The following is a 16,259-nucleotide window of genomic DNA, read 5'->3' on the forward strand; positions in this document are numbered from 1 at the left end:
ATGTAAAACCATATGGCTGGTTTAAGCTAAATTATCTACAAGGATGAGAACAAAGGCAGGAGTTCTTATCTTTTCCAGCCCTATCTATTCAAGCAAGGCCTCTGCTTGTGCCCTCTCAACAAGATCGTAAATTCATCAAACATTTACTTAAGTTTTGCGATTACTCATGGCTCCCTCTGTTTGACATATCAGTCTTTGACAAGTACCAGTCTCTGACAGGCTTAATCCTTGACAAACACCAGTCCTTGGTATGTAAAGTTACAGAGAGAGATCATTAAGCAATAAGCAGTTCGTTCTCTATATCACCTCTGCTGTAGAACATTTTTGGTTTAGAAGCTTTTTCCCATCCAACATCACTGTGTAACAAAGATTTCCAGTTTCACACTGGAGCTGAAATCTGGCAGTGTATGATTCTGTCCCCCAAGTGGTTTATTGGAAGTGTGTTGCTGTATAGATCTGCAAGTCCTTTAGTGAATTGAGGAACTGATTTGTCAAGCTACTTTCACAACTACCACAAGGGAAAGTATGACTGGGCAAATCTTACCAGTAAAAGTGAGTTTTGCAATAAATGAAATAGCTGTGATTTTCATAGTTGTATTAAAAGATGCTGCTTTAAAGTCATAACAGAGGAGTGACAAGGGCTACCAAGGAATTTAACTTGATGACTCTTTTTAATGGAATACACTATAAATGCTATTTATAGAATTAGAAATACCTGGCAATATCTTTACATGTTGTGCTGACCAACTGCCATTGGCAAGAATGCAATCCTGTGTTGAAAACTTCCAGTTACTTAGGACAGATAAAATTATTATTCTGATCATCTCCATTTTTTGTCTGGTGCTGACTTAATATCCTTGGTATGAATTTAAGATGAGATTCTGTGTGTTTTCTGAGGAGTCAGCTGCCCCATTCTGAGGAGTTTTTGTGTTCCTGGAGGAAGAGAACTGTTTAAGGATTAGAAAGTGGCTATCTGTAATAAACTGGTTATCTGAAAAGCACAGAAGTATCAGAACCAAATTTCTGGATTAATTCCAAACTTGTGTATTCCATCCCAATGTATTCACTTACACCCCCCCCCCCCAAAAAAAAGTGTCTCCTGAAAATCCAGTTGTGTGTTTCAGACTCTTAAAGATTAAAAATGTGCACCAGTCTATTTTATTTGTATACTATTGGTCTTGGACAGGCATAATTGCTTCTTGTATACTTTAACTTCTAGTACTCTCCCTGTGTCCACTGAAAATTTTAAGTGTCATTTTGTTTTGCTTTTACTCCTCATATATAAAATGATAGATTATGCCAAATGAAAACATAGCAATACATTTTCTTTGAAATTAGGTTTCTCTTTCTGAATGTACTAGCCACTGTAGAAGCCTGCCAGCAGTATACCTGGGGAGATGACTGTCACAAAAGCTAGTTAAAAAAAAATATATTTAACTCTCCACCAGGACAAGGCAGCAGTTGTAGTGAGAAGCTACATGGCTTGTATTTGGAATGTGATTCCTAAATAGCATGTTTTATCAGTACCGTTAAAAAATTATATGTTTAAGAAAATGATCTAAAGATGCTAAGAAATGCATTCTTCAAACGAATACTGTTTTCTTGATAATGCAAAGAAGGCAGAACTAATTTTTGGTTGGATGAATAAATGCGTGAGGCCTGTAGGAACCTAACAACAGCATTTGTCATGGATATTGGCTTTCATTGAAGGTGAGAATTCTAAAGTTCACTTGAAATTGAGCTGAAAGGCCATTCAAGTGTTAGTACCAGTACCTGTTCCTGTGAGCTGGGCCTAAGCAATTAAGGTTGTGTAAAAACAGATAGTTACTTATAATCTGGCAAAATTAATGCCTTATGCTGTCAGTAAAAGGCGAATTTCTGTTTTATAAGGAAAATGCAATTAAAAATTCAGAAACAAAAAAGAGAAGCTGGGTAGGAAGCTAGCATTTGTTGTGTGTCACCTCAGTTCTCAAAACTTCGGCTGCATGGTGGGCAGCACAGTGCTGATGTAGCAGGCTTCTGGCTAGGCAAACAAATTAAAAAGGTGCTGCTGTAGCTTTAGGGAGAAATGCAACTTTTTGCCCAGAATTGTGGAAATTGCAGTTCATGTGAGTTAAGAAGGATACGATTAAACAATTCCACTGTGAGAAACTAAACTGTAAACCACAGATTTTTTGTTGAAAGGTTGAAGCATATATTGAGTAGGGGTGATTCTTTTAAGTCTGCATTTAGGACAAGGAGATGTTCTGAGCAGAAAGTTGGAATTAAAGGCTGTAGACTTGTGTCTCAGGAACTGAAAATGTCAAGCTAGATTTTGCTGCGAATAAGGCTCATGACCAAGATGTTGACACTTCAAGAGCATTTGCGTAATATACTCTTTAAATTTCTACTGGACTTTAATGTTTCTCTTATTTGTTATCGGGTAGATTTTTTGGCATCTAAGAAGCTAAACAGGAGATTTTTATAGCCCAGTCTTTCACTGAATACCAGCAGTGTTTTTGAGACTGAATGTTTTCCTCCTCTACCCCCCCCACTCCAGTCTTACTTTATTGTGAGCCTGCCCTTTGTCAGATACATGCAGAGATCCAATGCTTTAGCTACAGTGGTTTCCTGCTATTGTAATAAATAAATAAATAGTTATAGCTTAGCCTGGAAGTGGGTCCAAGACTGTAAGTTGTGACCTGTCTTTTCACTGTTAAACCTCAGTGGGACTGAGACAGTAGCTCTTGCTATGCACGATATAAAGCATGTGAGAAGGCACCCTGTACCATTTCAGTAGTTGCAGAGCAGGGAGAAAATACGTGAAGTAATTCTTGCTTTGCAAAAAAATTGTTAGCATGGAATAGGAGACAGTTGTCACAGTGAAGATCTTGAAAGAGATTTAACACAAACCCAGTTAAGTTAGAGCTGTGTGCTCTGTTTCTCAAAAGATTAGGAACTGGAATAATTCTATTCTAGATGCCTCTAGGAATGAAATAAACTGGCATAGATAGGAAAAATTTACCTTCTTCATGGTGTATGAATTTTCGTACTTGGTGGTTACTGAACTTGGGATCTCATTGTCTGTTTTCCTATCCTTGACAGTATTACAGGGGTGTATTTTCTCATGAATGAAGTGTTCCTGAATAATTTGTTTGACTATGCTGGGAACAAGCAGGATTTTCTTCCATGTCTGGCATGAGTGTTTTCTTTAGCTAACTTCTTATTGAAAGAAAGTTCCCATGTTGCATTCATATTTGGCTTTTGTTGAGTATGTATGATCATATTTTAGGAAGTTTTGGGAGTGGTAGAGCATCTTATTATATCGATAGTCTTGGGGCAGTGTGGAGAAAACCAGTTTGGGGGTTTTTGGTAGTTTTACCCAGGGATCAGTTGGTTAAATAGTCTTCGTCCTACTAGTGATTAAAATGACATTTCTTTTCCTACAAAAGCTGTTTTAACAGAAGTTCTTGATGTCTGTGTTTGTGTACTGATAGAGTTACAAGCATGGATGAGTATTAATTAATATTAAATGTGTGAATACAGGTAAGCTAGATAAACTACACTCGGTTTTAAAAGCGATCAAAACTGAGTTGTTGCCTTTATGTAGGAATCTGATGTGTAGGATGATGCTAATCTAATTGATCCAAGTAAAGGGATTGGTAATGAAGATACATTAATTGCATGAAGGCTACAATGAAGAATGTATCTAGCTGCAGTAGGAAAATACTGGTCTGTAATGTTAAAAGTTTTTTTTCTAAGGAGGCATTGTTTTGTTCTCAGAAAATCCAGTTCTATTTGTTGTCTTTTTTTTTTTTTTTTTTTTTTTTTAATCTCAGGTGCAGTTAATAGTCTGCTTCTCTGAAGAGGAGGGAAATATGGTTTTGAAGCCTTTTATGAAAAGGTTTCTTAGTTGTGTTATGTATACTTCTAACATTACTAGAAAATTTAATTCAGTGAATGAGGCCTGGGAGTTTGTGGGTTTTTTTAAAATCAATTTTTAGTTATGTACAAGATGCTATTTGTACTTATTAAAGACAAATGAGATTTTTTTGCTTCCTTCCTGTGTGGTTGACAAATTAAATTGAAAAACAGCTTTACTGATGTGGCTTAAAACAGATGTGGAAGATGGGAGGGAGACGTGATTCTAAAGAGGTAACAGATAATATCTGATTATGTAATATTTTCTCATATGTTAAGTCAAACCATTTTAACTATGAAATAGCTGACCTCAACAAGACTACTCGCGGAAATTATGCTGATAGTAACTACCATTATGGAAAACTTCCAAAATGAGTTTATTTGTTATCTACAACTATTCAGTGTGCAGTCCCCTAAACCATCACTCCTATTGCTTATCTTTTTGGCTTTGGTGGGATTAAAATATGGGCTATCCCAAGTGTGTGGAGATTATAAGGTTTAGTATTTAATTTTGGAAAAGAGCATGTAATTAAACAACATTCCAGAGCATGTATGTCTACTGCTTTACATAAATGTTTTATTGTAGGGTTGCTTGTACCACAGTAGTGAAATATCTAGGGCAAAGGGAAATTAGACTGCACTGATTCTATCCTGTGTAATACTGCTAGTTTCTAAGTACATTAAATAACCCATTAGTAACCAAGTTATTTGAGTTGATTCTTGAAAAGCATCACTCATGGCTGGATTCTTGCTTGGGCTGAAGAAGAGTAGAAAAAAGAAATCTAAAGCTATTTTACAATATGTAAATTTGTGATGGCATAGTGATAGACAGATTTTTCTTTTAATAGGTTCTAGAAGACATTAACTCCCATGAATGGCTTGATCTTTGCTCTCAGCTCCAGATGACTTGTCCTGTTGTTCGTAAGGGTACGTATACCTCCATTGTGAAAGTGTTGGCAAAATCTAGAATGATTTTAAAACGCGTCCTTGTAGCTTTTTGTTTTATTCACTTTGGCAGCCACACTTAAGAGTGTCTGACCCAAGTGATCTCTAACTTAGTGGTTTGTTCTTGATCTAGCATTACTTTGAAGCCATGATAAGATGCAATGTTGAATATCTCCTTGCTCCTTTGAGGAGATACAGTGTGTCAATGCAGCCAAAGGCCTTGGACCTGTGAGACATGCCACTGAATATCTGGCCCAGAAGCTTCATAGTTTTGACCATCATTGTACCTTTCAAGATGATCTCATGCTGTCTGCTGAGAGCAAGATTTCACTGCAACATCTTCCTGCAAACCTGCATACTGGTGTGGGGAAAAAGAAATAGAAGGTCATGTAGAATCAAGCATATGCTGACTATGTTCCTTGGGCAGTGCTGTTCTTTTAGTATGCCTGGAAAATCCTTCCAGGAGTATCCTAGATATGTCACTGATCTTGGTGATTTGCTGTCCTCTAAAAAGTTTTAATTTAGCAAAAAATGGATAACAAATTGTATAGTGTTTTCTGAACACTTACTTTTTTTATAACTTAAGCTTCTTGTTGTTAGATGTCGTCTGTTACTGAAAATGGAGATGTTACTTCTGGAAAACCCAATGAAGAGAAAACATATAAAAAGGTAAATAAGACTCACAACATTTTCATTGCATGTTTTTCCCTTCATATTGGTAATTCAAACCTGCTGTAAGTGAAATATATTGGAGAACTGACTAAATACAAGAACAAACAAAACACATTCTATGGATTTTTTTGAAAGTACCTTATTCCTTCTGTGAAATCATAAGACATTTCCACCCACTGCAGAGCTGACTATTTGAAAGCTTGTTCAGTACAGCTTTGAAGTATACACTCTTGCCAGATAGATGGAAATTCTTTGGTCTTAGCAACAGATACACCTTTGGGCATAAACACAGTTGTCAGAAATTTAGTACAGTAAGTTCCCAAACGCTTTGAATGTTTATGCGATGTGTCTGGACTGCAAACCTACCACCTCCTCAGTGCTTTGCCAAACAGTACACTTTTTGTTTGCTTTGTTTTTTAAAAAAGAAATGTTGTTTAAGAGAGGACATATTTAATGTAGGAGCATGCATCAATGGTAGCAGCAGAGGCCTATTTAGGTGTTGTAACAGTAGCTAATACTGTTTTGGTTTTGTTTTTCTGTCACTGATTGTCAGGGACCAGCATTATTTAGGTGCACCTTGCACTGTTGATAACTAATGGGAGCTATAAATGCACATTTTTCTATACATATTTACACAATCAAATTGTGAGCTGCCGGATTTGATCATTTTCTTGACAGATCACCTCAAAGGAGTGGTGATTTTTTTTCTTAATTTCTGTAGTCTAGCACAGAGATCCACATGGTCCTACAGTATATAACATGGGTTAGGGTTCTGCATTTCTGAGTGTTGCCTACAGCACTGCCAGTGAAGTCAAGGACAATAATAAGCTACTATTTCTTTTCCCACCCCTTTTGTTGGCAGCTACATTTTCAGTATCTGGGTGACGTTAACATTCCAGATAATTTTCTCAGAAATGAAAGGAAATAATGTTTGAGAAAATGCTTTTTTTCTTTTTAGATATAGGTTATGTTCAGTCTCCCAGCTTATGACATTAAAATATTGAAGTCTAAATTGTTTTTGACATCTACTACAAGAAAGGAAAAGAAATTCAGTGCCTGAGGTGGACACTTTTGCAGTTTTATATTGCTAGACTAGACAAGACCAATCCTGGTAGTCCCACCACAGAGGAGTGTCCATTCCCCCCAGTCATCCTACATGCTATTCTCTGTTCCTGTCCAGCTCTTAAATTCACAATATTCTAGAGGAAGCCTTGTAAAGACATCTCACCATGGCACAAATTCTTCTGTGTATTTACTGGAAACACATCTCTGACAAAACCTAGGATTCACAACCACATCACATCAGGAGATCACTGTGACTATCATCTCCAAATTCTGCCCTTTCCCTTGAACCACCAGTTGTCTGTACTTGTCTTTTATGCCACTTTAATTCCTTTTCTTATACTTACACCGTCAATTGTTCTGTGTTCAGTATCCTGTGTTGCATATGCCCCATAGTTTAGTGTTATTACCAAATAATATCATTATGCTCCTGCTTTTTCTGATAATGTTAATAAAAAAAATTAATAAATTTTGACCTCACAATTTATCCATGCAGGGGTTACTGGTAGCATGTCTTTGCCTGATGCTTTAACTTTTAACAATGTATCTCTCCTTTTAAGCCAAATTCCTTGCAAGCCTTACACTTCCTGTTAATTCTCACCTTCTTCAGATATTCTGTGTAACATTGTTTCATATTCTTTACTGAAGTCCAGAGGAATCCACTGCATATGCCTAGAAAGTTGGTTACAGGGTGAGCCTGGCAGGAGCTGTGTTTGACAGAGGCATATCATGCCATTTCCCATTTACTTCCATATTTTTAAGTAACTTTCACAAGGAGATCTTGCTCTGTTGAAGTCTTGTTTACAGTTAAGAACTGCCTGTCTTTTATTGTCCACATAGCTTTTCTTCACTCTTTTATACAGGTATTGCATTTACAGTTTTCCAGTTATGCGTTGTTGCACTTGGTTTCTCTGGCTGGAAAATACTTGCAGTTCTGTCCTGTGACTTCCTGTGCCACTTTCTCCAGAAATCTGGGCTGGGGAAGAGCTTGTTTCTTCAGCTGGTGCTTTTTCAGCTACTCAGGCAGTTCCTGTTCCCATCTACCACTGCCGTTGATCGCAGTGGAAACACTTAGGCGAGATACTCATGCAGTTATGAAGTCAGACCATGCTTGCTAACCCACACTCATTGCTCAGAGGCTTCACTTCCGCTTTTCAAAAAAAAACCCCAAACCAAACCATAATAAAGGTGAAGAAGCTTGTGCTGTTCAGCTTAGAAAAGCAAAGGACAGTACCTTGGCTTGAATTGTGGCAATTCTGGTTTTTACTGTGCTCTGCTTTGACCTCTAATGTATAGCACAAGGGCAGCTGTATAACTGCTGTTAAAATGGGACTGAGTAGGTTTGTGAAGGACTGTGTGGCATGGGACCTGAGGTAGTGGTACGTATCTTTGACCTGGAATATTCTTACCGGTGATGTGCTCCCCTGAAAAGGTCTGGTAGCCAAAGAAGTTGTGTGATGAGATGTGGGCATGGAGGGTTTCAATGGAACAATAGTATAGCTGGAAGTAGAATCAGTAGCTAGCATGTAGTTCAGAAACACAGACGTTAGAAAAGTTTTGTGATGTCAAGTTTTATGTGGGTAATTCAAGGGATTTCTAGTGATAATTCTGGGAGATAGTCATCCTGACATGTGATGACAGTTTCAGTCTCAGTCTCACCCTGGGTAAAAGGTCACCCTTGCAAAGCAGAGAGATTAGTGAAGGAAGAATTAAGGTCATCCTGCCATTGTCTCCTGTTGTGGGACCCAGTGGTTCTACATGAGGACTTGGTAACAGTAGCTATTGTCATGAGCTGTGTGGTTTGGTCTTCACTTTAAAATCTTCCTTGGGGTCTTTATCTTCTCACAGAGCAAAATGCTAATGTGCCTCTTCATCCTCTCCCAGCACTTGCAAAGGGGCTTGCTGATTCAGGATCTGCAGTCACTTTGTGGCAAAAACTACATGATACTCAGATGCATGCTGGAATGTCTACAATGCCCAAAATAAAACGAAATCTTTAGGGATAAGGGATGCATTGATACTGCCCTGCTGAAAGGTTACATTTTCCTTGCCTTGGGTGGGGGGTGAGGGGGAGCAATCCTGAATCTGATCTAAAAAACAAAATAACCTTTTTGTTTTAAACAGTTTTGCATTTTACTTAATTATAACCTGTGTCCATTCATCTTTCATAATAGCATGCAAAGATTATGTCAGTGCAGCTTAAGTCATATGTATATATAAATTGCATACAAACAGGAAAAGTGATGCATGGAGAACATCTGCTTTGTGATGTAAAATCCAATGACCCATAAGAGAAAATTAAATACATGTTTTGGCTTTAGAGGCATTTTCCTTGTGCCAGATCCAGTGGGAAATAAGCCAAACTAATCAATATATATTAAGCAATGTTTTAGTTGCTTGATCTGGAAATGTAAATATCCCTTACTGAGAACTGTGCATTATCTTATAAGAGAAACCTGGGGGAAAAAATAGAGAAAATAACTGCAGATACTTGATTATTTTTTTTTAATCAATCTGTTTTAAGCAAGGGTAAAAAATTAGTATTTTTGTCTTGGAGATAAAGGTGTTTTTTATCTAGTGTAAATGAAACTGCTTACCTTAGCCAATATAATCTGTCCCATTGGTACAGAGGTGAATGATGGCCTACTAAAAGCCATTTCCATCAGAAAACAAATTATTTCTAACAGCTGTTTGAAGAAAAACAGTTTTCTGCTGGGGCATGTAGAAAACCTTTACATTCTTTTCCTTGTGGTTCACTCCCTCTTACTTCTGAAGACTCTGGAGCAGATGATGTAGGTACAGCTTCGAGTAGCAGCTGAACTGGACTGACTAGTGTGGAAAGGACATGCAATTGCAGTTGCACCTAGTGATGTGAGACTCAGTTGCTGCAGCAGATGGAGAATGAATGGGAACTAAACACTCCTTAATCCGCTCCCTCTTCGTTCTGTAATTATGCCTTTTGCACTCTGTTTGTACTGTCAAGGTGTGCACTGCTGAGGGTGATGTTCTCATCCAGTGCAGCTCATCTCTGTCAACTAGTTAGCTGTGATAAATAAGTTTGAAGCTCTGTGCTAAGAAAAGCATCTTAATCGTGCACTGGTGAAAATGGACAATCCTCAAAATGTGCTTGTCCTTTCCTTGTACGTATGCATCAGTGTCTTTTGGCCGGCTATAACTCTTTAGCATAGTTTGGCCTTAGGAGAGTTCCCAAAGGTATTACTTGCTTGTTGATCCTGGGGGAAGAAGGAATCTTGTTTATAATGGAAAAGTTTATTCCTTATCTCTGGTATATTTGCTGTGCAGTAGCAATATGTTCCAAACGTGTCATGAATCTATGTAGATTAGTTATAAGAGCTATCCATATATTACAAACATCTTTCTTCATTGTTTTAAAGTTCACCTCAGTTAGGTAAACCCAAACTTTCTCTAGGAAAGCATCTCTGACTTCATCCAGGTTAAAGCTTTCCAGAATAATAAGTAGTCTGTAGGCCTATCAGTTGCATTTCTAGGACTTTAGATTCTTCCAATATTTTCTTTATGATTTTGTTCAGCTCAGCTAAAATAGAGGTAGGTAACACCTTTATCTGAATTAATTAAATCTGCATTTCTTCAGTTTCCTACAATAGTCAAGTTTTGGCCCACTTCCCTGGCAGAAGAAAATCTGACTTGCCACCTGCATGAATGTAAACACCTTGGACTTCCAAGAAAATATATTATTAAAACCTTGTGCGAGGCCTTGCATGGTGTCCTGGTTTCAGCTGGGATAGAGTTAACTGTCTTCCTAGTAGCTGGTACAGTGCTATGGTTTGAGTTCAGTATGCAAAGAATGTTGATAACTCACTGATGTTTTCAGTTGTTGCTCAGTAGTGTTTAGACTATAGTCAAGGATTTTTCAGCTTCTCATGCCCAGCGAGGGCACAAGAAGTTGGCACAGGACACAGCCAGGGCACCTGACCCAGACTGGCCAACAGTGTATTCCATACCATGGGACGTCCCATCTAGTTTAGGAACTGGGAAGTGGGGGGCAGGGAATCGCGGCTCGGGGACTGACTGGGTGTCGGTCGGCGGGTGGTGAGCAATTGCCCTGCGCATCATTTGTACATTCCAATCCTTTTATTACTACTGTTGTCATTTTATTAGTGTTATCATTATCATTATTAGTTTCTTCTTTTCTGTTCTATTAAACTGTTCTTATCTCAACCCAGGAGTTTTACTTCTTTTTTCCTGATTTTCTCCCCCATCCCACTGGATGGCGGGGAGTGAGTGAGCGGCTGCGTGGTGCTTAGCTGCTGGCTGGGGTTAAACCACGACACAGGGGAATTGCTACAATATCCTTTGAGACTCTGAAGTGCATAAACAGACCATGAAAATGGCACAGTTTCTATTATGAATCATGCTTCTTCATTCAGCTCTGGTTTTGGGGTTGCAGGGGAGGGGAAGTTTTTTGGTTTTTTTTTAACTTTGGATTTTTCTGCCACTGCAATCTGACATAAATGCTCTTCTGGCTTTTAATTGTCTAATATTCTTTAGTCAAAGTCCTTGAGAGATGATGGAACACAACTTTCTGTTTGTTTGGGTTTGGTTTTGGTTTTCTTTTGAAAACCACAACCTTCCCTTGCGTATCCTCTCTTTAAAATGGTGTTATTTAAGGTGGTCTCTTGGGCTGTTCAGCTGCCATCATTTGCTACAAGCGTTACAGTCTCTGAAACTCCTCCTGGTTTTTCTTTGTATCTGTAAATTTCAGGAAGTTGCTAAGTTTACAGTGTGAATATCACCTAAAAAATTTCAGCCACTCAAATCAAAGAACTTAGTTAATGGAAGAGAAACTTCACAGATACATATTCAATGCAGCTTTTAAGGTAGACCATTCAAATAACTTTGAGATCAAAGAAATCTTAAATTATGCAAACTGTGGCCAGGTCTTTGAGGGTGGGCTTTTTTTGGTTGGTTCGTTTGTTTGGGTTGGGTTTGTTTGGTTTGGTTTGGGGTTTGTTTGGTTGGTTGGTTGGTTTTTCAGAGAGAAACGGAGGGGGGGAGGCTGTAGTTATTTGCTCCATTTCATGCTTGAAGATCCTAAGCAAAGGTAGGAAGGGAGCCTGGCAACAAAAGGCAGTCACCAGACTGTAGCTTCTCTTGGATATCCATCACAGTCTTATCACTGAAGTCTAGAGTATGCAACAGCCACTTTTTTTTATTTCTTCCTGATACTTTGCAGACTTTGTTGTGAGAAGCTGCTGACACATATGCAGCTTTTGTGTTGCGATGTCATCACACAGTAGTCCCTAAATCTGCTTCCTGACAAAACAGATTTCAGTAGCATTCTGATGCTTAATACTAGTATGGTGGCAAGAATGGGGCACAGACAGGTCTGTCAAAGCACATTAAGTGTGTCAAAGAAAACCATACCAGAAATCAAAGCAGATATATATAGTGTACTCGTTGTGGAAACCTGTGAGTAGATTATCAGAATCTCTACTTGTAATCTGAAGGCTGCCACACATGTATACAATTAGACTCTGTTTCTCATTATTACGTATCTTGTGGCTCTTCTGCTTAGTGTATTACAAGCACTTTATGTAACCTGTTCAAAACTGCTTATTGTAAGAGTAAGCCAGTTTGCCCAGAAGCAAAGGGAATTTGCTTGGATAAAGAAAGCCAGCTGCCTATTGTTAGACCTTGCAAACATGTATGAGCAGCATTGCTGCATCACTTTTGGCATTGGCTTATGGCCTGCATCTCATCTCTGCACATAGGGTACTTATTCTTGCAGACATTGAAACTTCGCTACTGGAGTTTTTGCTGCACTGGGACCCATGTCTTCAATGGCAGACTTTTGAGCACTTTTTACATCTGTAAAGATATTGAAATGACTGTCTGCACTGGCTTTGCCTGGAGCAATGGCTACTACCACCTTTACAGGTCTCAAATTCTTTTTCTTGGAGAGATAGAGAGAAGAACCAAAGCACTTGGATTCATGACGCCTTCTGAAACTTTGGCATAAATGTTTTGAAATGGACAAAGAATGAATTGAAAGCCATGAAGTCACCTGAATCCAATTTTGGAAAATAAAGGGAGATAAGATTCAGCTTGTGTCAGAAAATCATTCTGATATAGCAGTTGAGCTGGAAGAATGAATTATTCAAAGAACTACAAGAAAACTACTTTTACCAACTCTGAACAGTAATTATATAAAGAGGGGGGGAAAATTATAAAATATTATCAGTTGCACTTGTTTAATGATCTAGCATTTATGTTAGCATTCAGCATAGTATGCCAGAAAAAGATAAGTTCTACTGTTTATATTTTAATAGCATAGCTATTGATCTGTATAATTTAAAAAGCACAGCCAACACTATATAGAGCAGCATGTAGTGCTGCCTTAGTTTGTATTGAGGCATTGCTCTGGGGTGCAAAGACAAAGAATGACCAAAGAATGTGGCACAGACCAGTATAATTTCAACTTTCTGAAAGAAGAGATACACCCTGGGTATTTCTGCTCTTTGCTGCATACCTTCATTTTTCTAGGTCTATGGGACCATTTCTAATTACATCTGCTTTGTACAAATAAATACTTGTCTGTCTTTCTGGTTATTTTGATTTATAGATTGCCTTATTGTAAGAAAAACATTGGGTAGAGTTTTCCTCTGGAGGTCACAGCTGCTACTTGCAAAGCAGACTAGCAGCACTAAGGTATTTTTGTTCTGTAGGAAGAAAGAACAACTTAGTAAAAGCCATTCACACACCCCTAGACCTGCCCCCCGCCAGCAGCAAGATCCAGAGGTGAGGATGGTGGGCAGAAGTCCAGCTTCATGAACTGTGACCTGCAGCAGCTGGTCAAATATTTGATAGAGAGAAAAACAGTGTGAACTGAAGGAAGAGTGAAGGAGTACTGTGGCTGTAGTGACCCATGGTTACAAGTCGTGGAGAAACACTAAAACTAGTTCAGTCAGTGGGATTTTCTAGTAATTCTATTTTTATGTCCTTGTTTATGATGTAATGTAAAAGGAAATCGATAGCTCAAATATGGCAGCTGCAGAGAGCATGCTGAGATAGGGTAGCCACCTCCAGAAGTTTCAGCAGAAGCAGCTGCAAGAAGTGTTGTTTCAATGGGACTGTAAGCACAGCAGGCACTCAAAGACAAGAGAGCTCTAGTGCCGAAGCAGTGGACTAGGCAATAACCACACATACATCTTGAATCTAATTGCAACTTCCTAATGTTCAAAGAGACCTCTTTTAAAATGCTGCTTGAAGATGACTTACTGTTTTTCAATAGGCACTCATCTCAGGTGGTTTGGCTTAAGGTTTTACACAATTTATAGAGACTTTGTATCTTTTCAGGAGTCCGGAAAAGATAAACTGTGTTTGCATGGGAGTGATAGTGTGCATGGTTTCCTGGTACTTACGGTAACCAATATAACTGAAGAACAAATGCTTACTTGTAGTAGAAAATTCACATCTGGCTTAACCCATGTGGCTTGAATTATTTTGACTAAGCGAGACCCTGTGTATTTCATGTATTTTATTCTTTTTTAACTTCACTGAGAATGCTGCCTGAAGGAAGGCAGCTATTACACCAGTCCAATTCATTAGGTCCCACTAAGCAGCAGAGTGGGCTGGTGAGGGAGATAAGCAGGCTTCTCCACAGACAGCAGTAGACAGAAATGAACTAATGGCAGCTACATTGTGGGAAGCATGGCTGCAAAACAGTGTTAATCAGTGGTGGCTTCTGCTCAGATGCCTTTTTGTCACTGTGTCTTACACAGAACTGTGATAACTAGGTATCTCTACCGTTTCATTAGGCAGATTTTAAAACCTGTTTGAATGACAGAGGGTGAAAGAAAGCAAACATCATCTTACCTTCCAGAGTGATAATGAGTTGGAGTTGCTGAGGCAGAGTTCACCTTCTTTTCATTGCTTTATAGCACCTGCAATAAGGCAGATGTCTTCTGGAAGAATCACCATCTTTGCCCCAGAAAGTTCATAGGCCAAACTTCAGCTGCAATAAAATGAGTTATAAAAAGGGAGAACAGATAAACAAGGACAAAGTTTACATCCACGCAGTCCTAAAGGATGTCCCTAGGATATTTACTTTTAAAGAAGGCAAGAATATTAGAGTTGTATTTTTCATGAGCTGCTTGTGGGGAATACATAAAGACTTAGCAAAGAACAATTGAGAGTTAAAAGAATGGGAAAAAACTTTGTGAATGAGAGTAGAAGGGAACTTCTACTAAATTAAAAGAAGCCTACATCCCACTCAGTTCCTCTCTGCTCATGGTTCGTTAAATGATTTGTTTTCTGTCATTAATAGTCCCATACAAATATAAAGAAAATACAAAAAAATGTGTTTAAAAGCTGTTTACCATATCTGAAGTCTTTGTGCACTGTGTACTCAAAACCAATCCTTTACTGTCACATCAGTGGTTAGTTAGGTTTTCCAGCCATTTACAACCTTCACACTCTAATGGAAATAATTATTGAGCAATGTATAATATACTTTCTGGAACTATAGTACCTGTATTTTTGTCATCCGTGAATTTTTTTTCATTTTTTTTAAAAGGCAGACTTTTCCACTCCTTTCAATAGCCTTGTCCCTAACTTGCACAGCTGTTAAATAGCTTCAGTTCAGTTGATTTTTGTTAGCTGAATGTAAACTACCTTTACATACATTATGTGTACCTGATTAACACCTTTCTTTTATGAAAATAACAAATTCAAATTTTACAGAATTAGCCTGAAAGCAATTACCTGTAGCAAAAACAATGTTAAAATACTGCTTAGTACATCTGTGGGATCATGCGCAAACTTAATACCCGATTTGAAAGGATTTAAGTTCTCATTTATTTTGCTACTCTGAAAAGGGATTTCAGCTTGGATGATGTAGAGCGAGTGGAAGACCCATCTGTAGACAACAGCAATTCATGAAACAGCACATTTGGTGCTAGAATATTTTATCAGTGATGCAGATATTCCACATACCTAACTGTTGCTGTTTTGTATTATATTCTGTTTTCATCCTGTAACTTGTTGTTATGCTTTATGACTCTGCATATAATTTTTTATCTCTACAGGCCTTTTAGAAATGTCATATGACAAATACAGAGAAAATCTATAGTAACTTTTGACAGAAAGGGGAAAAGTTATGTTTCATGAGAATGAAGAGAATTTAACCTTTTATATGCAGGGATAAAACTGTGGAGAGGCAGTAGACAGGATGAAGAATTAAATTTCATTTTGAATATGTTCGTATTGTGGATAGCAAGGCAGACTGACTAAAACAGAAAATGTGGAAATACTAAAGGTGGAATTATATAAGCATTATGAGATACAGTGAAGGAATTTTGTAGCTTGAGGTAAAAATAACAAAGTCATTACAATAAATCCCTCTATTATTTGCTAATCTATTACTTGCATATAGAGCAACCTAAAGAGGTAGGGTGATCCCATTCGTTGAATGTGGAACTGGTTCTAGCAGAGTCTGTCTGGGAGGCTTTTTGTCTCAACAGTTTAGAAATTGTGGGACTTCACTTGGAGCATTTTATCCCCAGTACAGCTCTTCCTGAGTTGCAGGTCTTTTCCCTTTGCTGATCTGTTCCCACTTAACAGGCAACTAACTGATGGTAGGTGGAAGAGACGTATCCCTACCAGCTTTGAAATACTGGCACTCTGGTGCAGTAGTACAC

At 38.2% G+C, this 16,259-nt stretch overlaps 1 protein-coding gene across 1 annotated transcript in view; it reads left to right on the forward strand.

The window, feature by feature from the left end:
- Positions 1-16,259, forward strand: part of PIP5K1B (phosphatidylinositol-4-phosphate 5-kinase type 1 beta) — a 102,477-nt gene that overhangs the window by 24,257 nt on the left and 61,961 nt on the right. Inside the window, exons 2-3 of the mRNA XM_049795746.1 lie at positions 4,749-4,827; positions 5,446-5,514. Coding sequence (XP_049651703.1) covers positions 5,446-5,514 — 69 coding nt within the window. The 5' untranslated portion in view covers positions 4,749-4,827. The remainder of the gene's footprint in view (positions 1-4,748; positions 4,828-5,445; positions 5,515-16,259) is intronic.

This window comes from Accipiter gentilis, chromosome Z (assembly GCF_929443795.1).
Source record: "Accipiter gentilis chromosome Z, bAccGen1.1, whole genome shotgun sequence".
Lineage (NCBI taxonomy): Eukaryota > Metazoa > Chordata > Aves > Accipitriformes > Accipitridae > Astur > Astur gentilis.